Source organism: Pinus tabuliformis, chromosome 2_1, assembly GCF_031772625.1.
Source record: "Pinus tabuliformis cultivar Carrire ecotype Pingquan chromosome 2_1, CPIR1, whole genome shotgun sequence".
NCBI classification, from domain to species: domain Eukaryota; kingdom Viridiplantae; phylum Streptophyta; class Pinopsida; order Pinales; family Pinaceae; genus Pinus; species Pinus tabuliformis.
In genome coordinates, this window is record NC_142299.1 from 368,180,680 (window position 1) to 368,202,092 (window position 21,413).

At 42.2% G+C, this 21,413-nt stretch overlaps 1 protein-coding gene across 1 annotated transcript in view; it reads right to left on the reverse strand.

The window, feature by feature from the left end:
* Positions 1-21,413, reverse strand: part of LOC149200392 (uncharacterized) — a 422,176-nt gene that overhangs the window by 100,045 nt on the left and 300,718 nt on the right. The window contains exon 3 of the mRNA XM_089402712.1: positions 18,355-18,568. Within this exon, the coding sequence (XP_089258838.1) occupies positions 18,355-18,568 (214 nt within the window). The remainder of the gene's footprint in view (positions 1-18,354; positions 18,569-21,413) is intronic.

The following is a 21,413-nucleotide window of genomic DNA, read 5'->3' on the forward strand; positions in this document are numbered from 1 at the left end:
TTAACAATTGCCCTGTTCATTCTTCCTCTACTAGCAGGTGCTTCTGTTAGCTCTTCCTCCTCCTAGGATTCTTTGTGATCCGAGGAAGAATTCTTTACTTCCGTTGGTTGAAGAGGTTTGACCAATGGCTCCTCTTTTGACTGCTCCTCGGAAGGCATTTCTCGAGATTTTCTGAAAGCCCTGTCCTCCATGAACTTCACATCTCGTCGAACTACTACCTTCCTGCTCCCTGGAAGATAGATTCTGTATGCCTTAGCATTCTCTCTATATCCCACTAGATATCCTTTCTCTGCAGTTTGATCCAGCTTCTTCCTCTTTTCCTCGGGTATGCGGCAATATGCTAAGCTCCCAAATATCCTAAAATGACTGACTTCAGGTGTCTTCTCTATGAAGACTTTCTCTGGAGCTAAGTAGCAGGAAACGCTGGGCAGGGGTCCGTTTCCGTACGGAAACGAAATGGAAACGGGTTTCCCCGTACCGTACGGCGTGGAAACGAGTTTCCGTCCGTACGGGCGCGTTTCCCGAGATGGAAACACGTCCGTACGGACGGAAACTCGTTTCCACGCCGTACGGGCCCCGTTTCCTGTAAAAAAGCACTTGTTTTTAAAAAAAAAAAAATTCCTAATTAGTTTAGGGTTTAGCTTAGGGTTTCTAATCACTTCTAGAAAGCGTTTCTAAAGTTATAAAAGAGCTTAGGGTTTCTAAAGTTATGATGAGGATTAGTCTTTTGTGACTTGTCTCTATAGTTCTTGCAGCCTTATAGTCTTTATTGTACTTGCAGCCTCATATACTAATATAAATAAAGGCTGATTTTGGATTTTCCAGTTCCTATATTTTTATTTTCATTATGTGATGACTCATGAGTAAATGTGATCATTGTGATGTAAATTTAATCTTAATGTTAAAATGTTTAAGTAAATGTATCATTAATGCTTTATGATTGCAGTCTTGCACATATATATATTAATAATTTTTAAATGTTTTTAATATATATATATATATATATTATATATATTCGCGTTTCCCCGTTTCCAAAATTCGGGGAGGTCGCGTTTCGTTTCGCTTCCGCGTTTCGTGTCGCTTCCCCGTTTCGTTTCGTGCAACTTAGCTCTGGAGTAATCTTGCCCAATGCCCAATGAGGAGTTCTATTCTAAACATAGACTATCGTGTTGCATGCTTCTGCCCACAAGAATTTTGGCATATCCTGATCATACATCATGGCCCTAACTACTTCTACAATAGTCATGTTCTTCATTTCTACTACCCCATTCTACTCCGGATTGTAAGCAGTTGTCCACTCTCTTCTGATTCCCTCCAAGTCTTTATCGACATACTCTCCACCATTATCTGAGCGCAAAACATTTATTTTCTTCCCAGTTAGATTCTCCACCAGAGCCTTGAACTCTTTGAATCGACAAAACCCTCATCCTTGGTTTTCAGAAAATAAATCCAAGTTTTCCTTGAGTGGTCGTCAATGAAGATGAGGAAGTACTCGGCACCACTAAGAGCTTTAGTGGACATAGGTCCACAGATATCTGAGTGTATCAAGCCTAGTACACTCTTGGCCCTGTTTTTACTTCTAGGAAATGTTGCTTTAGCATACTTTCCAGAGCACATCCTCTGCATACATAATCTCGTTCCGTACTAAGATCTGAAACTCCTGTTACAGTGTTCCGGAGAATTCTCAAAGCCCCATGGTGCAAATGTCCCATTCTTATGTGCCATAGTTTGTTCAAATCCTTATCTCCATGACTGCCTATTAGTGCCATTGGTGATTCTAGTTGTAGTCTGTACAACCTGTTACTTTTGATCCCGATCTGCACTTTCTTTTTCCAGCTCGGGTGTTTGACGTATACTTTCTCCTTGATGAAGAAAATGTCATAGCCTTTGCCTTGAAGTTGTGACATGGAAAGTAAGTTCATCCCCAATCCTGGTACATGCAACACATTGGTAGCACATAACCGCTTTCCTGTTTCTGTTTGAAAAACTACGGTACCACTCCCTACTGGAGTACACTTTGCCTTGTTCCCCATGGCGATCTGAAAGTTCATCCTCTCCTCTTGATAATCTAAGAAGCATTCTTGGATTCTCGTCATATGCGAAGAGGCTCCACTGTCTATATACCATACCTCTGATGATGCAGAGCTAGTCACACAAGCCACTTCTTCTTCCATCCTGGAAGTCAACATAGAGAAGTCGAAATTACTGTCTCTTGTGCAATTGTCTGAAAATCTATGCGAGCCTCCTGACGTAGATGCCTCTGCATCATGGTCTCAACCCATAATTGATTTTCCCTTCTTGTCTCTGATTACTTGCTCTAATACTATGTGAAAATCCTATCTCTATAACAATTGATTTATTTTACCTACTTATTTCTCAATAAGTTATTTATGAAAAACCCTTCAATGAACATTAAAATAAATTTTGCTGCATATATCACACCATAGTACAGAAACAAACACATGCACAAGAATCAACACTTCAACACAGATATTTTGGACAGTTGTCCCCAGAAAAAACCCAATGTGGGAAAACCAATGTAGCATAGGAGAATTTTATTATTCAGCAATTCTTTAGTACAATTGGGTGCCAAACTGGCTTACCCAACAGAGAAAAAATTCTCCAACACTTCTCCCAGTCTCAACATCAGGCTTGTTGGCCTCTGCGCAGCTCCCAGACCCTCTGTGTCAGCTCCTGCCACTCTGCGTCACCACTGGGCCTCTCTGCGTCGCCCACACAGGCCCTCCAGTCACTGTGCAGTTTGTTGCCTCTGTGTCTACCTCTCCAACGTCTGCGCTGGTCTTCTAGTGCTGTTCCCAACTCTCTATTCCATACCCGTTGCCTTTTGCTGCTCTCCAAACCACTAGTTTGAATTTCTCAGCTAACCCCGTCCCAGAAATTGAACTCACTGGTCTCCCTCAGTGTGTTCTCCAACTACCCTCAAGCCTCTTCTTATACTTTTCCTGTTGGTCCTTCAACGACCGAGATTAAATCTCTAATGAACAGCTAAGATTAGATTTGGCTTGATCCATGACTTTTGTAACCTTCTAACCCAGTTTTAAATTAATACCAATTAATATTTTATTTTTCCTAACTTTAGACTTAGGAACTCCATTAAAAATACTAATTATTTTAATATCTCCCAAACCGGGTACAATCTGTCCAAACCATTTTTGGGTCTTGGAGATCTCATGTGCTTTAGCCTCTCCACCAATTTTCCTGGCTAGAGCACATTCGATGCTACCCCAACTCAACATTTGAGAGAAGCCTCGAGCTACAAATCATGCCTTGAATTTCTCAACACTCCGATCAGCTCCATGTTTGATCATGTAGAGCCATTTTGAAGTGACTACTAACTTGTCCTTTGGTCTAGGAACCACATCCCAAATATCATTCTTCATTATCGACTCATATTCCTCATTCATCACATCCTTCCAAACCCATTGCTTCACAGCTTCTTCGAATGTACAAGGCTCAGATTATACAATGGTACTCATGACAACTAAGTACCCTTGGTACCTATTTGACTTATTGCTTTCACAAAATGTCCCCCTCGATGTAATATGTTTCTTAGCATCTTCAAAAGTATCTTTGAGCTACAAAGGCCTTTTCCTTGAAGTAGAGGACTCACTAGGAGGTGGATCAATGGGATCCATCGGACCTTCAACATCAGGCATTGGTTCATCAGACGGGGGTTCATGCTGCTTTCTATATCAACATCATCATTATCCTTCCTTGGAATAGAAAGATCACTGATCTTTCTAAGAGAAGAATCTTCATCTTTATAAGAGAAGAATCTTCATCGAAAGTGACATCATGACTTAATTCCACTTCCCTTTGACCATGCACATAGATTCTATATGCCTTCGAAGTTTCATTGTAGCCCACAAACGTTCATTTCTTTCCAAATGCATCTAGTTTGTTTCTTTTCTCTTTCTGCACATGAAAGTATACGAGACAACCAAAAATTCTAAAATGAGAAACATCAGGTTTCTTACTGTTGAATACTTCTTCGGGTGTCTTGAAGTCCAAAGCTTCATATGGGCATCGGTTTGGACATACATAGCGGTGTTGGCAGCTTCTCCCCAGAAGAACTTCGGAAGACCTTGATCATGAAGCATAGCATGGGTGGCTTCTATGATAATATGATTCTTCCTTTCGGCAACACCATTTTGTTTAGTACTATATGCGGTAGTAGTATCCCTCTTAATGCCAACTTCTCTACAATAGTCGTTGAATTCATTTGACTCATATTCGGTCCCATTATCAGTCCTCAATATTTTGAACTTCTTCCCTGTTTAATTCTCGACCAAGGCTTTGAAGGAGCGGAACCATTTCAATACTTCATCCTTCTTCTTTAAGAAATAGATTCATGTTTTGCGAGAAAAGTCATCCACAAAAATAGCATAATACAATCCACCCAAAGATGTCACAGGCAACATATCTAATAGATTAGAATGGACCAATTGAAGAATATCAGTGGTTCGAGTCTCACTTGAGGGGAATGGTCCCCTTGCATGTTTTTCAGCTTCACATCCCTGACAAACACCTTCATGATTTAAGTTGAATTTGGGCATCCCTGTGACCATATTCCTTACATCGGGTAAGGCTTTAAAATGAAGGTGAGAAAATATTCGGTGCCATAATTCGGACTGAAGAGAAGTATCAGAAGTCATAGCTCCCAAAGGACTTCCTCCAACCTGATAGAGACCTTCAACCCCGAATCCAAGAGTGAATGCATCTTTTGGGTTCCTTTGCCAAAGACAAACATTCCCATCAATGAATGTCACCTTGAAACCTTTATCCTCCATCACAGAAATAAAGACCAAGTTCTTTTTCAGATCAGGTACATATAACACTTCTTGTAAGTGGAGGGTTTGACCTTGATTTAAATCAGAGTAACAGTCCAGTGCCATTATCCCCAAGTATAATCTCCATATTCATCTTCTTTTCAACCAAGTTTGAGAGGGATTCCTTGTACACAGTGAAGTGCCTTGAGGCACCACTATCAATCAACCAATAGTCCAATGTATCCTAGAATGAACGGAGAAGGCTTACTGGATTGTTTCCATTTGAGGGCTTGTCCCTTTCCATCATCCTTATTTCTTCTTGAGTGCATCTGGCCAATAGTTCATCAAATCCCAAAATCCTGTCATTGTTGAGAATGGTAGTATTGAACACATCCCAATCTCTTGTAAGGCCCCCAAGTGCAATAAGAGAGAGCTCTCGGTCACCAGTGACTTGTCTAATAGATAGGAGATCATTCTTGATCTCGGTAATCTTCATGAAGTAAGATTGGATGGATTCTCCTCTATCCATCTTTATATCTTTCAACTTGTTCTTGAGAAAGAGAATTTGATTTGCATTGTTTACTTTGAACATCCCAACCAACTTTTCATACATCTCCTTAGATGTTTCCAAATCAGAAATATTGGCAACCAAAGGTTTGTGAATAGAATCAACAATAATCTTCTTAACTTTAACCTCACCTTTCTTGTACTTTGTTTGTGCAGCAGCGGATGCATTTGAAAGAAACTCTGATATTCTTCCACATAGTCCATGGCATCATTTTATTCTAATGGCAAATCCAAAGTCATCTTCCATGCATGATAGTCGGATTTGTCCTTAAGCTTGTCCTCATATTTGAAGAAAGATGCAGTCATCATTGGGACTAGCTCCAAGTCCTTGTCCGACAACTTCCCTTAGTGATTGCTTTGCTTCATTCTTGCTTGGGCTTTGTCTTCACCTGAGCTTTAATACCATATTAATTTTAGATAACCATGCTATGTGATATGCTTAAGCACAATTACTTCAATGTTCCTTTAGCAACCCAATGACAATTTCCAAATATATCAAGTAGCAATCAAATTAACTTATAAACATTAACAGTAAATGCAGATAGAACATAAAATCATATGTAGAAGACAAGCCAAGACAAGAGGACACAAGATGTGGCAGATGCCAGAGACAAACCCCAATGTGGGAAAACCCTTCGATCAAATCTTCTTATTATTCTTCAATAGTTCAGCACACAGAGAGTACAAATATCATAAATACAAGGCCAAAACAAATCTACCAAATCAACGATCAATGCAGTGCTAACCAGAAAGTCAACGGTGGTCAAAGTTTCCCCAAATCATCCTCTAATCAGCTCGGTCAATAGCAGAAGAATGCGGCCTCCAAAGAGGGTCAAAGTCAACCCAAAACAAGCTCGGTCAACCCAGTCAAAGTCTGTTGTAATTCGGCGGTCAAACCAAAAAGTCAACGTAGTAGTCAACTCCGTCAAACAGTCCCCAATCACCTTGAAATCCATGCCAAAGAATGTGGCCTGTAGAAATCGAAATTTTGCCCCCAAAACAGAAGTCAACGATGGTCAATGCATGCCCTAGTCTTGAAATTTTTGGCCTTCAAAACCAATCCAGAAATCTGCCTTCCTTCCAGACATGCAAAGAAGAGAGCCTCCAAGTTATACGAACCAATCAAGAGAGGAGAGAGAATATGATGTGATGAGATGAGTGATGTCCAAATGAGAGAAGGGTCACTCTTATTTATACAGTTCATTGAGGGTGAGGAGACACATCCATTGGGATTCATGAGCCTACATTTGACTGAGGCCGACCTTGACAATTTGTCCATGAGAAAGAATAAATTCAAAATTCCATTTCTGCTTGTCAGAATGAGATGATCTTTATATCAAAATTGTACCTCTCAAAAAGAGGAATCCAATGCAATAATCATCTCCATCATATGAGTTGTCCTAAGGTGGAATTTGGCCATAGTTGCCAATTTTAACATATACTTTACACATCATGCTCTCATTCCCTTGACCTCCGAGCAGTTAACCGAAGAAAAATCATAAAGGCAAAAGGCATATGAAGAAGGGTGGAAAAATCAAGGTCGAGGCAACTCATGTACCACGATTTCTCCCTCCTACATATCATTTACAAAAGTATGGGATTTCCTTTCATTAGCTACCCTTGTACCATGGCATGTGACCCAGGTTTTCCCCTTCATCCCCTACTATGTTCCATCACATTATCACATGCCACCACCATTTGAAGGATGTACCATGGACATACCACCCCCTTTAGAAGCGGAAACCACTTAATAGGGTGCTTGGTTAACCCTCCTTTGAGCTTGGAGACATTTGCACATACCAAAGCCCACTATGGAAGGGCATGCGACATTATGAAGTGCCTAGTTGTTTTCCATGGTTTCTAAACTCTTTTAGTTGATTTTTTTAATGATTTGGTGTACTGGAGGGCAAGGGAACACATTGGATCTTATGCAGGATTACAAATGGTCTCCATTTTGGGTTTGATCTCTCTATACGGGGTCCTAACCCTCCAGAGGGCTACATTGGCACATGTAGGGTGTGTGTAGAGAGCCATGGGCGTTCACAGTAGCACATAGCATTCCATGGATCCCCAGAGTCATTTAGAGATCACTCGTGGTTCACCTCTTGGACAAGGAAGATGCACCTCGTTCACCATGCCCAGTCAGCTCCACAGTTGCACCATACACTTGGTAGATGGTCCAAGATATATAGGGTGATGTGGCACCACTTATATCATCATCCTAGCCGTTGTAGATGGTCTATAGGCATCTTCGATCTGTTTTGGGGACTCATGAGAACATTTGTGTGCCCCCACATCCATTTGGGAGCACCACGGGTTTATTACTTGGAGAATAAGTGGCCAACCCCTTGTCCACTATTTTTGGAGTCCCATTTCACATTATGACACCCATGGACATCACTAAGCCTCCTCTAAAGCCCAACGACACACGTTATTGATCCTTCGACCCTCTTAAGAGGCTTACCCCTTTATTATTGAGCTAGTTTGATGGGCTTGTCACCAAAAGGTTGTTGTTTCACAAATTATTTTATTCTAGGGGCTAAATTATGCCAAAATAAGCTAAAACAAATTCATTAGAAAGTGTATACATAGAAGTGAAATGAATCATTTGGATCATCATCACATGGATTGATCATGTCCTCTTGTGTGATTTTCGCTATTCTCTTTGGAGGACGAAATTGGATGCATGGATGAATTTTGATGTTTGGATATCTTCATTTTTGTCATGGAGTTTCTATATTGGTATATGATGATGATTGGATATACTTGTTCTCACATGTAAGTGCTTTTTGAATGCTATTTTGTCATTCTTTTCTACGTCACATAAATGATGATAGGATTTTCGCAAAATTATGTTGGAATTTCTAAGTCTAACTATTAGAAATCCTTCCTGTACTTTCTGATTTATTTCTTCCTACTTGTTTTTTTAATTAACAAGTTATTTACCATGTAAATACTGAAAATAAATACAATTGCAGTCTCAACATGTACTGATCATCAACTGAAGGAAAAACAAGCACACAGGTGACATCATTATTTTTGGAGTAATGTCCCCAAAAAAACCTAATGCGGGAAAACTGGTGCAGCTATCTAAGGGTTTTATTATTAAGCAGTTTCAGAATACAATATGGATGCTAGAAATGGCTCACCCAACAGAGAATGCCCTCGGCAGTAGTACCCCTCAGTCGGAGACAGATATCAACCCCAATCTGCCCCACAAAATCTCCTAGCGTCAGCCTCTAGGGTCTGCGTCAACCTCTCTGGCCCAGCGTTAGCCTCTCTGGCCTAGTGTCAGCCTCTCGGGGCTCTGCGTCAGCCTCTAGAGCCTCTAAGTCTCCCACAATGGCCCTCCTCGGGCTCTGTGCAGCTCCTGGCTGCCCCTGCGTGGCCTCTAGTGGCCTCTAGTTGGCTCTGCATCAACCCTCTCCCGGCTTTTGCATCGATGCTCTCGGTACTATCTCTGCCTCTCTGCTACTTCATTCACTGCTCCTCAACTGCAACTCAGATCACTCCTTCGATTTCTTTAGCAAGCCCTTCCCCAGAAAATCAAACTCTTGATCAACTCGGTGTGTTCTCCAAGTGACCCTCAAGCCTCCTCTTATACTTTTCTCGTTGACATTTCAACAGTCGAGATTAAGTCCCTAATTAACAGCTAAGATTAGATCTGGCTTGATCCATGACTTTTGGATCATTCTAACTCAGTTTTATATTGATTCACATTAATATTTTAATTTCCCTAAGTTTAGATTTAGGGACTCCATTAAAAATATTAATTATTTTAATATCTCCCAAACTGGTTAGATTCTGCCCAAACCATTTCTAGGTATTGGAGATCTCATGTGCTTTAGCCTCTCCACTAATTTTCGTGGCTAGAGCACATTCGATGCTACCCCAAATCAACACTCCCTATTAGCGAGGATTGTGCTCCAGTAATACTCCTCACTGAGCATCACCCTGATCATCCAGCATTGGTCCTTGTGCTAATGCTAGGCCTGTTGCCCATCATCCTCTGCACTGCTGCATCATGTACTGCTACCCATGGCCCTACCACTGCCACTGCCACTGTTGCATCTGTACGACAACTCCCTCTACATCCGTGTTGTTGCCCATGACCCTGCCACTGCCACTGTTGCATCTGCATTGCAACCCCTCTCATCATGCTGCATTGTGTTTCCTATAGCATTGCCACTGCTAATTGTTGCACTGCAACTCAGTTACTGAGAAGTAAGTAATTGATCTCCCAACTACTGACATCCTTGTAAGGCTAGAATCATTCCCGATGCTGAAGCTCCCTCTATCACTCCATCCGCATCCGTCTCTACCGACATCTGCTAGTCCTGCTACTCCTCTTCTGAGCTCCCATAGCAAGGTATAATCTAAGAGGTTGGGTACCCCGAGGATACTGCTCCTCATCGCCTGTAGTCTGTCTGACTACAACTCGATGTCTCCCCACCTCTTCTCTCGAGGTGCATGAGCACTCATGGCACAATCATCATCTGTCTCCCCTTCTTTCTCCGCCCTTGCTGGCATAGCCTTGGTCTCAGAAGCCTCTCCCCTGCTCTTCTTCCTCGGACACTGGCTCACATAGTGACCCAGTTCCCCACAGTGGAAGCATTTGATCTTGGAGAGGTCCTTCTTCTTCCGTTTCTCCTACTTTCACTCAGATGCTAGGGTAGCATCATTTTCTTCCTCCTTCTTGATTCTGACCCCCTTGCCACTGCTTCTTACCTTGATTACCTTCTGATCCCTTCTTGACGAAGAGCTGCCCACAATTCCTCCCAATCTAGAAGGGTCGACCTGCCCAGTATGCTCTAGACAAATACCTCCCATTCCTCTAAGACTGCGTTCAATGCGGTCCTCACCATCATCTCTTCATCCGGCATGGCCCCTATGGAAGTCAGTTGATCCCGGATCTCCTTCAATCGACCGTGGAAGGTGTCTATTTGTTCTCCCTTTTGCATCTGGTATGACCGTAGCTGATTCTCCAGTAGCATCTTCCTCTACACAGAGGTATGCTGATACAATTTCGTCAGGGCCTCCCACATCGCATTTGCCGTGTCCTTTTCGGCAATATGTGGTACTACATGGTCCTTGACCCCATCAAGGATGATGTTCTTGGCCCTCGCCATTGCCTCTTCGTACTTTTCGTTCTCATTCGAGTCAACTTGGACCGCTATCGTGTTCAAGGCGAAGTGCTTGAGAAGATTCCTATCTAGAATGGACAAGGTCCTGGCCTTCCAGGCTACGAAGTTTGAGGCTCCATCCAGTCTGTCCTAATCTCTTACCTTCTTCACTGCCATTTTGCTGCTCCTCTTTTGACTCTTCCGAGTCTCTCTACTTCCCTCCTGGAAGTTCTCGATGTGACTCCCTTTGAGCCTTGATTTCCCTCTTGGAAACCCCTCTGCCAATGTCGAGAAGCCCCCACTCCGATCATTAGTGCAGCTGCACCACTGATTCGGATTTCTTGGCTAAAATCCTCGGCAACAACTCCCTCCTCCTTGGTCTTGCCCTGTTAGGTACTGTTCTAACCACAGTACCCCACCAGCTTCACTCCGCAGCTTACCCATAGCCTCCTATGCCCCAACAAACTGAAGATTAGAGCCTCTAGGCTCTGTGCAATCCCGGCACCAGCAAAATCCACACCTCCTGGCCACTGACATCAATCCTTCCTCACTGAGAAAGATGATCGAGCACTGCGTAGGTCAAGTTTGCTTCTCTCTGCCACTGCGCTGATCCTTTTCCTGGCTCGAACTAATGACGCAGGTACTGCATCACCCTTCCTTGCTACTTTTCCGCTGAGAACAAATTCTGTCACTCAGGACAACTATTTCTGCTGCGCGGATGCCCTTAGTTATCCTGTGATCTGCAACCATGCTCAAATACCATGTTGGAATTTCTAAGTCTAATTGTTAGAAATCCTTCCTGTACTTTCTCATTTATTTCTTCCTACTTTTATAGTTAAGTAACAAGTTATTTACCATGTAAATATTGAAAATAAATACAAATACAGTCTCAACACATACAGATCATCAACTGAAGGAAAAACAAGCACACAAGTGACACAGTTATTTTTGGACTAATGTCCCTAGAAAAACCCAATGCGGGAAAACTAGTGCAACTATCTAACGGTTTTATTATTAAGCAGTTTCATAATACAATCTAGGTGCCAAAAATGGCTCACCCAACAGAGAATGTCCTCAGTAGTAGTACCTCTCAATCGGAGACAGATATCAGCCCCAATCTACCCCACGAAATCTCCCAGCGTCAGCCTCTAGGGTCTGCGTCAGCCTCTCTGGCCCAGCGTCAGCCTCTCTGGGCTCTGTGTCAACCTCTGGAGCCTCAGCGTCTCCCACACTGGCCCTCCTCAGGTTCTGCATAGCTCCTGCCGACCTCTGTGTGGTCTCTGGCTGCTTCTGCATGGTCTTTGGTGGCCTATAGTTGGCTCTGTGTCGACCCTCTCCCGGCTTCTGCGCTGACGCTCCCAGTATTATCTCTGCCTCTCTGCTACTGAATTCACTGCCCCTCAACTGCAACTCTAATCACTCCTTCGATTTCCCCAGTAAGCAATGCCCTAGAAAATCGAATTCTTGATCAACTCGGTGTGTTCTCCAAGTGACCCTCAAGCCTCCTCTTATACTTTTCTCGTTGACATTTCAACGACCGAGATTTGTTGATTTGGGGTAGCATCGGATGTGCTCCAGCCACGAAATTTGGTGGAGAGATTGGGGCACATGAGATCTCCAATACCTAGAAAGGGTTTGGGCAGATTCTAAACAGATCAGGAGATATTAAAATAAGTAATATTTTTAATGGAGTCCCCAAGTCTAAACTTAGGGAAAATAAAATATTAATGTGTACTAATATGAATCTGTGTTAGAATGGTCCAAAAGACATGGATCAAGCCAGATCTAATCTTAGTTGTTGATTAGGGACTTAATCTCGGCCGTTGAGATGTCAACAGAAAAGGTATAAGAGAGGCTTGAAGGTCACTTGGAGAACACACCAGATGATCAGTCACTCTATTCTCTAGAGTGGGGTTTGCTAAGAGAGAGAGAATCAGTGATCGGGAGAGCAGCTGAGGGGCATTGAGTACAGAGAAATAGAGAAGGCAAAGATTGTGCTGGGAGAGCAGCGCAACAGCCAAGGAGGGTGACGCAGAGCCAACAAGGGCTCACGCAAAGGCAGCCAAGTGATGTGCAGAGCACCAGAGGGGCCAGCGTGTCTGACGCAAAGGCTCCCAGAGCTAACGTAGGGCCTCCTAGGGCTGACACAGGCCAAGGAAGGCTGACGCAGGGCTAGCGCTGGGCTAGGGTGGCTGACACAGTCCAGATTGGGTAGGCGCTGGGGTTGCAGAACAGTTTTGTGCAGAGGAACTGTTGGAAGGGTTTTCTGGGGTTTCAGCGAGGAGATTTCTCTCAAACTGTGAGGTATAGCTGCTAAGGAAATTCTCTGTTGGGTAGGCCAATTTTGGCACCCAGATTGTAATCTGATATTGCTTAATAAGAAAACCCTCAGATAGTTGCACCGGTTTTCCCGCATTGGGCTTTTCCGGGGACATTGGTCCAAAAATAATGGTGTCATGTGGTGTGTTTGTTCTTGTTTCTTTTAGTTGTTGATCTGTAATATGTTGAGCATGCACTGGTGCTTATTTTCAGTGTTTAATTTGTAAATAACTTGTTAAAGAAAAATAGCATGTAGGTAGGAATAAATCAAAAAAAGTGCATGAAGGGTTTCTAAACTAAGTAAACTTAGAAACTTCAACATGGTATCAGAGCGTGATTGCAGATCACAGAAGGATTAAGAGACATCAGCCAAGTAGAGCAATAACAGCAGAAAATAACTGTCCCAAGGTGACAAAAGTTGTTTCTAGCAGCGCAAAGGCCAAGAAGTGTGACGCAAAGCCAGTGAGAGCCACGCAAAAGAAGCCGGGAGCTGTGCAAAGCCTCATAGAGGCCAACATTGCTAACGCAGAGGGCCAGAGGGCTGACGCAGGGCATCCCAGGGCTGACGCAAACCCATCTGGGGTGACACAGAGCCAGCGTGAGGCAGAGAGGGGCTAACGCAGTTCACAGAGACGCAGTTGCTGGAGTCTAGAAGGCTGCAGAAATATTGCAAAGTGGAGCTAGTGAGGTACTGTAGTCATAACATTACCTGACAGAGCAAGGCCAAAGGAGCTATAACTGAGGGTTTCTAGCCGAGGAACCTAGATCAACAGTGCAGTTGCACAAGACGATCAAAGTAAGGGGCATCTCAACAAGCGACAGAAGGCTTTCCAGGAGGGAAATCAGGACTCAGAGGGAGTCCAAAAGAGAACTTCCAAATGGGAAGTAGAGACTCAAAGGAGTCAAACAGAGAACTTCCAGGAAGTAAAGGAGCGTCATGGCACTTCATGGGGTAAGGGACCAAGATAGACTGGATAGAGCATCGAACTTCGCAATCTGGAAGGCCAAAATCTTCTTAGTGCTTGACAGGAATTGTGTCAAGAATTTTGCCTTAAAGGTTATAGCTATCCCAATCAACCCCAATGATAATGACAAGTACGAAGAGGCAATGGCGAGGGCCAAGTGCATTATCCTTGACGGGGTCAAGGATCATGTGTTACCACATATAGCCGAGAAGGAAACGACAGTTGAGATGTGGGAGGCTCTCAAGAAGCTATACTAGCATACTTCTATGCAGAGAAGAATGTTGCTCGAGAACTAGATGAGGTCGTATCAAATGAAGAAGGGTCAATCGATTGACACCTTCCTCGGAGGACTGATTGAGATTCGAGACCAGTTGACTGCCATAGGAGCGACACCAGATCAAGAGCTTATGGTGAGGACAACCCTGAATGTTGTCTCAAAAGATTGGGAAGTGTTTGTCCAGATTATCCTGGGCAGAGGGACTCTCCTACCTTGGGACGAGATGCGGGCAACTCTTCGCTAGGAAGAGATCAGACGACATTCGAAGACAAGTAGCAGTAGCAAAGGTATCAAGGTCAAATAGGAGGAGGAGGATGTGGCCCTAGCATCTGAAGGAAAGCAATAGAAGCGGAAGAAGAAAGATCTCTCCAAGATCAAGTTCTTCCACTGTGAGGAGATGGGTCATTATGCGACCCAGTGCCCAGGGAAGAAGAGTAAGGGAGAGTCTTATGAGACTAAAGAAGTGCCAACACGGGCTGAGAAGGAAGTTTTGACAGACGATGACTGTGCCATGAGTGCACACGCACCACTTGAGCGGAAGTGGGGAGACATCGAGCTATAGTCAGGCAGACTATAGGCAACGAGGGGCAGGATCCTTGAGATACTCAGTTTCTTGGATTAGACCTTGCTACGGGAGCCCCGACGAGGAGTAGCAGGATTGGCTGGGTGGGTAGAGACGGATGCGGATGGAGCGGCAGAGAGAGCTATAGTGTAGGAGTCCGGGGACAACGCAGAGGCTAGCAGGCTGTAGCAGTGCAAGAGGCACAAGAGTGTTGCACCAATGTAGGAAGGCACAGAGAGGTATGCAACGGTGCGAGATGTAGGGAGGTGTCGCAGCAGCACAGAGGTTAGAGAGAGGGAGCTTCAGCATCAGTGGGTATTTCTAGCCCAACAGGGAGGTTAGTTGGGAGATCAGTTACTTACATCTCAGTAACTGAGTTGCAGTGCAATAGTGGGCAGCACGATGCAACATGATGAGAGAAGGTGCAGTGCAGATGCAGTGATGGGAGAAAGGACCAGCAGCAGCAAGGATGCAGAGGGAGCTGTCGTACAGATGCAATAGTGGCAGTGGCAGAACCATGGGCAATAGTACAGGAGGCAGCGGTATAGGAGGCAGCAGTGCAGAGGATGGTGGGCAGGAAGGCCTAGCATCAGCGCAGGTACCGATGCCAGATGATCAGAGTAATACTTAGTGAGGAGTATTGCTAGAGCACAGTCCTCGCTAAGAGGGAGTGTTGATTTGGGGTAGCATCGGATGTGATCTAGCCACGAAATTTGGTGGAGAAGTTGGGGCACATGAGATCTCTAATACCTAGAAAGCGTTTGGGCAGATTCTAAACAAATCAGGAGATTAAAATAATTAATATTTTTAATGGAGTCCCAAGTCTAAACTTAGGGAAAATTAAATTATTAATGTGTATTAATATGAATCTGTGTTAGAATGGTCCAAAAGACATGGATCAAGCCATATCTAATCTTAGTCGTTGATTAGGGACTTAATCTCGGCTGTTGAGATGTCAACAGGAAAAGTATAAGAGAGGCTTGAGAGTCACTTGGAGAACACACCAGATGATCAGTCATTCTATTCTCTAGAGCGGGGTTTGCTGAGAGAGAGAGAATTAGTGATTAGGAGAGCAGCTGAGGGGCATTGAGTACAGAGAAACAGAGAAGGCAGAGATTGTGCCGGGAGGGCAACGCAGCAGCCAAGGAGAGTGACGCAAAGCCAACAAGGGCTCAGACAGGGCCACGCAGAGGCAGCCAAGTGTTGCATAGAGCACCAGAGGGAGCAGCGTGTCTGACGCAGAGGCTCCTAGAGCTGCCGCAGGGCCTCCTGGGGCTGACGCAAGTCCAACACTGGGTTAGGAGTGGCTAACGCAGTCCAGATGTTAGGGTTGCAAAACAGTTTTGTGTCGAGGAACTGCCGGAAGGGTTTTCCGGGGTTTCAGCGAGGAGATTTCTCTCAAATTGTGAGGTATAGCTGCTAAGGAAATTCTTTGTTGGGTAGGCAAGTTTCGGCACCCAGATTGTACTCTGATATTGCTTAATAAGAAAACCCTCAGATAGCTGCACCAGTTTTCCTGCATTGGATTTTTCCGGGGACATTGGTCCAAAAATAATGGTGTCATGTGGTGTGTTTGTTCTTGTTTCTTTTAGTTGCTGATCTGTAATATGTTGAGCATGCACTGGTGTTTATTTTCATTATTTACTTTGTAAATAACTTGTTAAAGAAAAATAACAAGTAGGTAGGAATAAATCAGAAAAAGTGCATGAAGGGTTTCTAAACTAAGTAAATATAGAAACTTCAACAAGATTAAGTCCCTAATCAACGACTAAGATTAGATCTGGCTTGATCCATGACTTTTGGATCATTCTAACTCAGTTTTATATTAATTCACATTAATATTTTATTTTCCCCAAGCTTAGACTTAGGGACTCCATTAAAAATATTAATTATTTTAATATCTCCCAAACTGGTTAGATTCTACCCCAACCATTTATGGGCATTGGAGATCTCATGTTCTTTAGCCTCTCCACCAATTTTCGTGGCTAGAGCACATTTGATGCTACCCTAAATCAACATACTAGGCCAAAATTTTGCTACTTTTCTTGGATGAAAGGGTATAAATTTGTCTTTTATTAGCATTGCATCATGTTAAGGGCCATGTTTGAATAAGTGAATGTTCCTAGAGATATTTCATTGAAATTTATCTTAACAAGTCATCACATATTTCACATCGAAGTATAAAGACGTTGAAGCAATTGTCCCATGCCCTAATTGCCATCAGAAATTGTTCTAAAGGCCTCCTTGATGAAGCCATGCATTAATTGACATGAGAAATTGTTCTAAAGGTCTCCTTGATGAAGTGAAACCATTCCAAACCTTGGAATCATCTTGACTCCATTTATCCCAAAGGATTAGGCACTGGCCCTCAATATGTGATTACCCTAAAACATATTTTTCTCACCTTTCTCTCTTTCTTTCTAGGTCTAGCCTACATAGGTCACCTAGAGCATCAATTATCTCACAATCTAGCCATCCAAACACTTCGATTTTTGGTCCACAACTGCGCTGGTGTCTTCTCTAGAGGCCCTCCAAATTTGAAGCAAATCTGACGATGGGAGATCGAGATATTGCAATCCCTAGCTTGAGGACCGTTTTCTGCCCTAGGTTTCCCTTGGCTAGTAACCTCATTTGGATCATTGCATTCTATTCCAAGAATATTTGTTCATTGATCCTCTTCTCTTCCAGAATTAGGTCAAGACCCTCCTTGAGTAATCAATCCCTCTTACTTGACCTAATTTTGGGTCCTCTTGGTCCCATAACTTTTCGAAGATAATCTCACAAATACCATTTGGAAACCAAGTCTTCACAAGGGTTTTTAGGACTAGGTCCCTCCTTAAGAGGTCTCATTCCCAAAACCTATCCCCTAAGACCCTCTTGGCCCTTCTTAGAAAGCCTTTCATCTTGCCTCTTGGGCAAGCAAGCTACATATTGAGCCTCTCTTGTGAATAGGCCTCTTCAGAAATCACTCTTTTCCCTTTATTGACCCATTTATCTAGTTGATTCCCTTCATATCTAGTCTCCTCCCATCAGTGAAAGTCCGTAAAGAGCAAGGAGCCTTAGCTGTGGTGACAATGGGCCATCGCTCCATTGTTGCCCTTGACCTAGTAGTTGCCCTATAGGACCCTTGCTAGTTTGAGCAGTAACAGGGCCTTGAGCAGATTCCACATGGTTCCACACCTTTTGAATGTTTGGAAAATACCTGCTTGCTTCTAAAAATTAGTCTATCCATATCATATTGGCAATCAAATAGTAACCATTTGTTTTGGGAAACAAGAAAGATGATAGATAACATTAATTTCCATCTAGTAGGCTGTTCCACTAATAATATATGCCTATGTCATGAATCCTGCCTTGTTTGGCAGTTCTGTTCTTGTAATAACATAATACCCTACCCTGTAATTCTGGTTGATGCCAGGTAAAATCACCTATTGTCTGTAAGCAATAATCTATCCATGTCATGTTTGCAGTTTGGGAGTAAACATTTGTTTGGAACTTGGAAAACAAGAAAGAATGCAACTTTACACTCCATCCACATAGGCTGTTCCATTAATAATAAATAACATTTTTTGAAGCATTGCAAGAAAGTTGTCCTGAAAGTACATTATGTTTCACTATTTTCTTCACAAGTTTCTAACATGGTATGCATATTATCCTAATACCTTAATTTTTATAAAATCATCCCTATCAAGGAAGTTCAGTCAATGAAAAAAAAGAGTCAAAAAGGCAATTTGAGTAGTGCAGAACAAACCAGCATTATTGATCAGGACATGGATACAGCCACCAAGCCATTCTAAAGCTTCTTTGACAGCAAGCTTGATTTTTCCCGGATCACTAATATCAGCATGCACAAAGTGGAAGCGATCCAGTGGTAACTTAGAAGCAGATGTGATTTGCAAATCACTTTGACCCTCCATAGTTTCATTTTCAAGACTTTTAATATCTAACCCTGCAACTTTATATCCCTGCTCCAACGTTGAAATTTGTAAATTTCAGTAAAAATGGATGAATGAAAGCCTGAAAATGATATCACAACATAACATAAAAGGCATGCATTTATTCCTTTGAGCCTATAATATTTTTGTGTGCAACTACCGAAACTAGTAGTAATTATACAATATTACACATGAATGAGAAGATATGAGATATGGAATATATTGTTTTTGAAGGTTATTTCCAAACAAATATATTGAAGCAACAATGTCAAGGGTGATAAATAAAACAGCTAATTTCCAAACAAGTGTTCCAGTAAGAGTTCAAGGAGATCCCCTTTGCCTCCCAATTCAGCAAGCACCATGCGTTACAGTTTGGAAACTGGAATATTGTTGGTGGTGTTTCCAATGTTCAGTCTTGGTAGGCAGATTTCAACGTAGATAACCATGGACAAGCCCATTATCTTATTTGGTTGGAATTCCCAGCCTTGTCCACCAACACGCATCCTTTTATCGATCTGTTTTCCCACAGGTTTGCAAGGGGACTTTATTCTAGCTGGCCACCAAATTTGTTTTAGGGAATACAGGGGTATCTATGGAGTTGGATCTAAAGCGGAAGTTTAGCCCCTCTATTTTTGTTTCCACTAGTGATAGAGTTAGATAGAAAACGGTTCAGTAAATTAATCCTTTGAATGCCTTCTTTGCATATCAAGCTCAAGGGTGTTGATCCCTCTATGGTTGCAACTTGCTAGTACCAGAGTAAGGGACTCTTCATCTAGTGATACAGGTACAGATTTGGCAAAGGGCCCTAGTGGCTGAATGGTGTAGCCTCGGGTTATAGTACTTCCTTCAAGGTGGTGCAACCTCAAGTCAGTGATTCTTCCTCAGTGGTGGATCAGCCCCAACTCAGGGGTTCTTCCTTAGTGGTGGTGTAGCCTCAAGTCAGTAGGTCTTCCTTGGTGGTGGGTGGTGGAGCATGTTAGAGTAATATCAGATTAATAATGGTCAATTAGAAATTAAAGATAAACATTATAAAAGTCATTTTGACTTTAGGTAATATTATGCTTTTATTTTTAGTTCACTTTATTGTGATTCTCAATCTAGCCCACATTCCCAAAGTGGATCGACTCGACGAGTATGTAACCCTTTATAAGAAAGGCTTTCGCTTCTCATTTATGCAATGCAATACAGAGAACTCTCTCAAGTTTATCTTGGTTTTCTTTGTGTTCAATTTCCACTTATCATGATATGGTATTGAAGCTCAGTTAGAGCCACCAAGTCTAGAGAGCACGAAGACCTAGGGACTACTATTAGCAAAAATGGATCAAAGGAACACTAATATAGCTCATCAAAAAGCCAGAAGGGTTTTGTCAAAATTAGATCAAGTAATGGACCCCTACAAACAACGGGTCTTGTTACACAATATGATACTTTAGCATTTTTACAGTGAAATCTAACACCCAAGTGAAAGGCCTCACTAGGTGACTTAGACAATGGGACTATCACCATTGTCACCTTACCAACTATTTCCTTCATTTTAGAGAAAGGAAAAACATCCAACGCAAGGGAGGCTTCACTAGAAGATCTTAGGGATCAAATGGTCTATTTAAACCAAGTCAAGAGCCCCCCAAGAGTTCTACTTCTATCACCAACATTTTAATTGATTACACAACTAGGGTTTATCGTGATTTGAGAGATAACTTCCACATTTGAATTCAAAGGGTCTTATGGCTCTTCTAGAGACTTAGGTCAACCAATAAAACTTCAAGAACTTACACTTTGTTGAAGTAAACTAGCATGCAAAATCAAAAATTGCAGCAGTAAACTAGTTTATAACAGCAGCAAATTTATCTCCGGAAACTATGATAACAAAGTGGAAAATGAGGACTAAAAATAAGACTAAATAATAGGATTAATTACAACAATTTTCTGTGGTTGAAATAGCATATAACAGCTCTTATAACCCTAGAGGTCAGCCCAAATGTATGACTGGAAAATACCATAAAACGAGAATTTTTCTTTTCCAATATATTGCAAACAAATTCTAACCAGAGGACAACAAAATTGAAGACAATAAATGTTGAAAATATATGATTTTTTTATAATTAAACATTAATTTACCCTAAAACAAGTAAAAAATGATTTTAAGATAATTAAAGGATTGAAACAAGAGATAAGACTAGTGTCTTTCTCAATATAGGGCTAATGGAGTCTACGAGTAACAAAACCTTGGAAGAAAGAGAGATGGACATGGGTTCAAAGAAACAAAGAGAGACTAACTTGTGTCCCCTACTTACATGGACAAAAAAGGGAAGGAGCTAACCTAGGTCATTGTTGATAGGTGGTTGTCATTGATGTCAACCCAAGCAGCACTAGGAGTTGTTGAAAACTTTAACTAGGTTCGGTCTTCATAATGTCTATTGTAATCATGATTTTATGTATTTGATGAAAAGAGAAAAAGAAATTTAATATTGTCATTCTTGATGCATGGGTTTCATGCTCAAGATAAATTTATTTGTAGGTAAAGCACCCATTGAGTGCTTCTAGGTTTGTCATAGAATTATGAAGTCAAAAGAGTCATTGTCATACATATAAAACCCTTTTGGGCCCACTGTATCTTGTAAAGAAAATTTATGTAGAGTCAAAAATGTTATAAAGACCCTCCAAGAACTTATCAAGCAAGTCGTCCTACATGAAGGATCAAGTCGGCCTCATGGAAGCAATTTGTACCCCTAGAAAGCCTATATATAAGAAAGAACTCGACCTCATTTGGACACAACAAGAAGCAAGTTCGATCTCCAAAAGAAAGAAGTAGCAAGACCAGAAGAAAAGGATGAAAATCAAGGATAAGAAGAAAAGAAGCAAGATCGAAGTTTTG